Source organism: Camarhynchus parvulus, chromosome 3 (assembly GCF_901933205.1).
Source record: "Camarhynchus parvulus chromosome 3, STF_HiC, whole genome shotgun sequence".
NCBI lineage: Eukaryota > Metazoa > Chordata > Aves > Passeriformes > Thraupidae > Camarhynchus > Camarhynchus parvulus.
The window spans coordinates 21,060,493-21,067,992 of record NC_044573.1 but is presented as its reverse complement, the minus strand read 5'-3'; the positions used below and the strand labels follow the sequence as shown (position 1 = coordinate 21,067,992).

General features: G+C 41.1%; 1 protein-coding gene across 1 annotated transcript in view; it reads left to right on the top strand.

Annotated features, from left to right (window-relative positions):
- The window catches only part of PROX1 (prospero homeobox 1), a 49,549-nt gene that overhangs the window by 10,907 nt on the left and 31,142 nt on the right, over positions 1 to 7,500 (top strand). The window contains 1 exon segment of the mRNA XM_030946157.1: positions 5,190 to 5,297. Coding sequence (XP_030802017.1) covers positions 5,190 to 5,297 — 108 coding nt within the window.

Here is a 7,500-nt window from a genome sequence, read left to right as displayed (position 1 = left end):
TTTCCTACCCCTCCCATGGTAGTGGGCACTACTGGGGCAGGGCAGGCTCTGCAGGTCCGAAGCCCATTACCACCACCCTTTGATCCAACTTGGGTCTAGTCTGGGTCAGGATTGGTGCTGTCTAACCTGTGTGAACAGTCCCGTTTCTATAGGGACTTTTGTGTTGGAGAGCACCTTCTTTAGGTGCTGGTGGTTTTGGGAGCCAGCTGGTAGTGGATGTGGTGTTTGAGGTACTCTTCCCCAGAAAATGATCTTGTGGAGCGTTGGTAGCAGGGAAATCTTCTCCTCACTGTCTACATTGTAAGGCAAAAGATGAGGCCGTCTAGGAGCAGCATCACTCTCAGAGGTGGCCCCAATTACTTGGGGAGCTCCAAACCAAAGATCTCTCCTGCATATTGAAATGCAAGTGCAGTGCTTGGAAAGCAGACCTGAGGTCAACAGGAGAGGCAGCTGAGGGCAAGACTTCAGGCCAGGGCAATTAATTTCTACCAAACAGTACAGTGGCATACTAATTGTTTTTTGTATTAAAGTAGTTCTCCCATCCTGGGAGAGCAGTGAGGAGAGCAGAAACATGCCAAGAGTGGGAACTAGGAGTAGTTCTAGGGCTGCACTTGATCCTTGCCACCTGTGGGGCATCTCTCCCCCACCCCTCCCATTTCTCCCCCTTTCTGCTGCTCTTTCTCAGTGATGCTCGCTAATGGAGCTTGTTGCTTCTGCTGAAACAGGGGTGCGAGAGGCCCCTGCTGCTCCAAGGGACAGCCAGGAGAAATGCCTGGTGCTGCAGTGATCCCTTTTCTTTTTCACTGCCCTGCTTCTTTCCCTGCCATCAGGAAAGCACTCTGACTTTCCCACCTAGGCACTAGTGCAGACTGCAGTTTGTTCTGGATTTACATACAGACCAGATTTATTAAATAACCCTTCTATACGTGTACCCTGGTATACAGCTCAACTGTAGGAATGGATTTATTTTTTTCTAGCAGCCGCTCATTTGTCCAGGTAGCTTACAATTTTCCAGGGAAAGGCATGGTGTGGTGTTTGTTTTGTTTCTGGTCAATTTTGTTGTGGCACTTTTATTTTACATGGTTGAATGTGCATCTATAGGGACTATATTTCTTGAAAGAAGCAGATCTTTCTTCCCTGCAGAAAGTAACGTCTGTTTTCCTGGACAATGAAGCCAGGATGAGAACATAAGACCAGCAGATACAGCCAAGTTCAGGTTTTAGTAGTAAGTTAAACACTAAACTAGCCTGGGTTTTGTTTTCTTGGATTTTTTTTTCCTAACCAATGGCTGTAAAATATATCTGATCATTCTTTGCTGAATTGCAGAAGGAAATGGTTAATGTTTGTGTATGTTGCTAAACAAGATAAGATGCACCTGCAGTCTGAATCCCCATCTTGGTCATGAATGCAGTCTGTATCTTTGCAAACTAATCTGTTTAATCAAATATTAAGTTTTATTCAAATTCAAAAAGAAACAGGCAGTGAATTGTTTTTCTGCATGATCTTTCTTTGTCATGCATCCTCTTTGCATCTCAAGAAAAATAGCCTTGTTCAGTCACAGAACATTTGCATAGATCAAAAGTGAAGCACAACAGCAGTTTGTGTGCTGCTAAGACATTTGTAAAGGTGAAGAAGTTTAGTGTGTTCTCCCTGGCAGGAGGGTTTAGAAACATTAGTGCAACTTTCTACAATTTTATTTATTTTTAAACAGAATTCCAATCCAACTGGAATAAGTTTCAAAGTCCCAATATGTGAAAGCTATAATTAGTGAATTACAACATTTTGAAATGAGGAGTTATTACATCTGACTAGAATTAAACTAATTAAACTTAAAAAAAAAGGAGAGATTGTATAGCAAGCTGGATAACTGTGCTGTTGATAAAACCTGGGCGATGAACAAATGCTTTGCAGCCAGCCAGCCCTTCTTTGGAGGGACTTGAAGATGTTCTGAGATGCAGTTATTTGGAGCTTTGCTGATTAAAAGTACCTAAGGTGTAACTTAAGGAGCAGCTTGGCTTTACTGCTGCAGATTTTTTTTTACCTGATACAGCCTATTCTTACCACTTTTCCTTCAGCTCAGTGCATGCGTGGGCTAGAAAAGCCTGTTAGAGCATTTGTGGGGGCTCAGGCTGAGAGTAACAGGAGTGAAAGATCATCTGTGCTGAAAAATATTTTTGCAAAAGACGAGCATTACCTGGGAGGAGGATTGAAGTGCAAATGAATCAAATGCTGTTCAGTGCCACCCCTGTGCTTCTCCTACTAAAACACACGAGAGCATGTATATGTTTTGTCCCCATATGTTTTGTTCCCAGTCTTTCACTTCCCATTTCTAGGGCTTTGCCATTTTTCTGCTGCTGCTGTTTTAGGTGAGGCAACATTGTGCTGTGTAAACCCACAATGCTGAGACTCTCAGGTTGTTTGAACACTGCTTTAGGTTCAGCTGCAGTACACTGTTCCTCTGATCTTTTATGTTCCTGAGCAGATGTCTTTCATTAATTTATGGATTTATCATCTTTTCTTTCTCTCCTTTTTTTTTTCTTTTTTTTTTTTTTTTTTTTTTTTTTTTTACACCTGGCAGCTGGCTCAAGTTTCAGCAGTTATTGTCTATTTTGCATTACCCATAGAATTGAATGTCATCTGTCTTCACAAAGCTATAGCTAAGAGAATTGAGGCAAGCCACACGAGCTGCTGGGACAGAGCTTGTTTGCGTTCCATTCGGCACCCCTCCTCCCTTTACCTCCTTAATATTTATTTGTGCTCGTTTTCTTTCCTGGCCTTGAATGGGGCTTAGCTCGTGTTCGGTACAGCTGTATGTTTACTGAATCTATTTCATCATGAGTCATTGTGCGTGTGTAAGTATCCTGGAAACAGCTAGTGCTTTCTTGGAAGAACAGTTGCTTTTCAGCCCAAGCACTTAAAAAGGAAATTAAGCAATTGGTCAGTTCAGTTTTTTTTTTCTTAAATAGCAATGGGTTATCTAATTCTTAGCTCTTAAGTCTGTCATTAACTATTTTTTGCTAGATTATTACAGATCGTATTTTATATCACAGTAAAGCGTTAACCTTAGGATCAAGATATACAGATTTGTTGCATATTTGGTATTACTTTAAGGCTGCCAAGTGCTTAAGAACAAGTATAATTTTAATAAAAAATGGATTGCTGGGAATTTGAGTCTCAGAGCATCTTTTAATACATGCTTCATTCAATATCAATATCCTCTGGCATTAGAGCAGAAAATATTTAAAAATCCTAAATGCAGAAGGAATCCAAATGCTTAGACAACTGTCTAATATGCTTAAATCCAGCAAATGTGAGAGGGGTTTTTTGAAGTTTAAGTCCATCCTTGAGCTTGCATTGAAAGAGAATATACGCCAAACCCGATGTTAACATGTTGTCGGCGTCAGAGGAATTGCAAATTAAGGAGACTCAGGATTACTTTCTTTTCTTTCCTACTGGAGTTCCCCTTTGGACCCCCACTTCCCTGAAAGGATCACATAACAAAATGGATTTCTGGCATAGAAGTTTTGATTTGTCTAAAACTCTTATCACTGAGCAATAGGTGACAGCTTGCAACTATTATTTCACTTACGTATTTTGACAGATGGCACTGCAGAGTGTAATGCTCTTTTAGACTTCTCTATCAGTCTAATGGAGGTAACTGGAGGTTCTTTCAACTCTTCTCTTGGCACAAGAAGTATGTCAGTCATAAATTATCTTCTTTGTAATCATTAAGCATCTAAAACAAAATGCAAGTTCAGCTGAGCCGTTTTCCATGTACTTCCAGATAATAAGAGGTTTTTAAACTAATATTGTCAATGCCTTCTTTTTTTTTTAAATGCTACATTTTTCTAATCTAAAAATGAACTTTGTAACTGAAATAAAGGGAGAGGGTTTCAGCAGATTTCAGGAATTAGAGAAAAAGGAATTTTGCTGAAAAAGCCTAGCTAATCATCAGTAGGCTGCTGATAAAAATTAGTCTGGGTTTCCCATCTCGAGGCCTGGAGTGGGATGTTCTGTGCTGACGTGCACCCGGCTGTAAGGCAGAGGAGGCACCTTGGCTGCAGTGCATCTGTCAACTTGGTTGACCTTCCCCCGCTGTAAGGTGTGAACCGAGTGAAATTTTCAACAACTGTGTTTGGAGAAACTGTCCTTAGAGAGGCTTCTGGGAAGAACCCTTAATTGACCTTGTGGGGGCCACATTGATTTTCTCCACGTGCATCTTCATTTCTGATAAATTATAAAGCCATTAATTTGCTGAGGAAATGGCAGGGCCAGCCTGCGGCACAGATGTGACCAGAGCCGTCCTAGCACGCAGTTCACAAAAGGGAGCCAAGAAGCTGGGAGAAAAATCAGCAAGCTGAGATTGTTATGGTTAGCTTCACATTCCCTTGGGAACTCTTTTAGTTGCTTCTGTTTACAGATCTAAAAGGTAATGATGTTTCCAGGATAAATAGGCTGCCTTATAGGGTAAGTAGCCATTTATTGATCTGCTAGCCCTCATGTATTGATTGGTTAGCCCCAAATACAGCTCTGTTCTCCTAGGAGTTAACTGTGTAAATCAGGAGGCGACAAGTTTGTGGCAGAGGGATTCAGCGGCCAAGGGGCTCTGCCTGCTACAAATTTCACTTTGATTTGCAGGCGAGCCACTGGAGCAAAGCAGCAGCAGCACTAGGGAGATCTACCCAAGATATTAAAATTTATCGACACGAATGGAACAGGTGAAATGTGCTGTCTGTGTAAAACTGCTAAAAATCACAAAGTGCCTCTGGTTGTCTTACATGCTTTGGTTTTATTGTGTGCAAGCAGCACAACACCGAGAGGAAAAGAAGCTTTAGCTGGCATTGCAAAGGAGAAGGAGAAAAAAGCTCCCGATAAGTTTTCTGCGGCACATGCTTCCTGCATTTGTTTCCGTAGCAACAAGTGAACGTACATATGGTACACAATCCCTAAACTTGCAAGGTCCCTGAGACGCAGCACCTAAACTGATAGGAAGCACAGGGTTAAAGTTACGTGGCCTCTCATCCCTCATCCCATGTTTGCCTGTTTTACAGAAAATTACAGCACAGCGGTTCAGATGTTAATACTTTCTCCTGTGGTCTGGGGAACCATAGAGTATTTAACGGGGCACTCTGTACATTCAGAAACAGCTTTCTCGAGAAAAGAATTTTCCTTTACTAATTCAATCCTACATGCAGGAAGGCTTGTCACCAAATCACTTGAAAAAGGCCAAGCTCATGTTCTTTTACACCCGGTACCCAAGTTCCAATATGCTGAAAACCTACTTCTCAGATGTAAAGGTAAGAAAATCTCTTCCCCCCCCACCCTTTCTCCTCACGGCATGCTGTATTTTCTCACAAAATGGTACTGTTTTATCATGTTAGAAATTAATAATATTGCTGGGTACATAAAGTTTACATCCTGACCTTATTCACTTGTTCTTCTTGTTGAGGTGTACCCTGCTTGTGCCTGGATGAGGAAAGGGAATGTTTCTAAATCTAAAAAAACAATTAAAATTTTAAAGCAAAGTAAGGATAATTATTACAGTAAATTAAAGGGTCTTCATTATATATCCCATTTAAAAAGGAGATTTTTGTCGTGGTAGAAATGTACTTCCAAGAACATTTTGGAGCAGTTCTCAAGTACTCCCTCATTGTTTCATTTCGGTTGGTTTCCTCATATTTGTGCTTACATAAGCAGAGTGTAGAATCCCTTTCTTTCTGTCAAAAAGAAACAGTACATTGAAATTCTCCATGCAGAAGCTGCTTAAAAACAAAAGTGATGATTGTCTCTTATTTACAACTTAATTTGTTGTTGATGCAGAGTACACTGAGCATAAGGAGGATGAATAAAGTGACAGATTCAGGCCACATTATTCAAATGAGGATATGAAAGCTGTCGACATACAGCTGCATCCTCCCTCATTCTACAGAATATTAGGACCTCCTGATTTTTTTTTCTAAAAGTAATTGTTCCTTCACATCAACTTGATTTTGTGTTAATCATCTAAGTTTTTTTTTTTAAACCCATAGATTGTGTTTTAATGATTATAATGGTATGCATGGTGTCATTATCTAAGTAACTTTATAAACATTACATTAGCTTAAATTAGTTTGTTACATATCGTTCCCCCCGCTCATGTCTCCCCCCAAAACAAATTACAGAAATCCTTCTTTTAATCACTTATGGGTTATCGTTTCTTCAGTCTTAGTGGGGGATTATCCCACAGGTTGTGAACTTGGCCCAGTTTCTGCTGATCAGTTTTCTTTAGTCAAGTTTCTTGGCAGTTTTTCCCTTTATTTTTTTTTCATCTAATGTTGCTTGCACATCTCAATACGCTCCTGCCCCTCGCAGCCGTGTCCTTGGAGGTTCCTCTATTCAATGCCATGTGCTGAGCGGATGGTGACAACATTTATAAAAAGGAGGGGGGGAAGCAATACAGGCACTTTCTAGGCTAAATGGCTGGTCAAGAATCATTAAACACACACAAAAAAAGCTGCAAATGGTGCAGCGGGCCAAGTGGAGGGTTTGCTTTCAGAGTGGATCCACCTGGAATGGAAAAATTGGAGGGAGCGTTTCAGGCAACACTGCTCCAATGAGGTGCCACAGGCAGATGTAGAGCTGGCAGTGCTGCTCAGGAGGATCTGCTCTGGGGCTACTCTGTGACTTTGCCCCTGCAAGTTCACGCAGCCAGGTGTGCTGAAGTGGGGATATTTTTTTGCTGGCATCTGCTTTATTTCCACTTTTTAAGAAGATACACACTTGTGTGTTTGTGTGCACATGTTGACTTTGTCTTCTGACAAAGTTGTGTAAAATACAGAAATTTACGGCAGTTCCACCTAACATTTATACAGCGCCAGGAGAAACCCAAAAAGGCTTTACAAACCACCAGTTTGGGATGGAATCATTTGTCCAAAACCAATTGCATCCACTTCCCTGGGAACACGTGACAGCCACACATGGTCAGCAGCACCAGAGAACCAGGGATGCAAATATTAGATGCACTAATCTTTTCTTGAGCTTTTCCATACCTTTAAATGCTTCAAAGTGCTTAGCATGTGTTTGCAGTTTCTAGAGCCAAAGGATGCTCCCGCTTTAGCCCACGTGCAGTCCCATTAGCTTCACCCCTCCTTCTTACGGAAACGAGAGGACATAATTTTGCTTAAATGGAGCCAGAACGTCCTTGTGGTTTAAGCAGGTGTCCCCTACCAGTGCTGATGGGGACAACTGCTTGCCACTGGAACGCTCTCACCCATGAGCTGAGAACACATATGTAAATAGGTACCCTAATGAGACGTTTCCACGTGCTGCGCTGGCCAAATGTTTGGTTCTGGAGATTGTGGCTATATTAATAAAGATGTATGCGTAACGTGTAATACTTGAAGCAATCGTATTTAATTTCATTACTAATTGCCCTTAAAAATGAAAAGAAACTGTATTAGCACAGTGATTTATTTCAGAAATTTAAATAGGAGAATAAAGCTTGGGAACAATTTGAATATC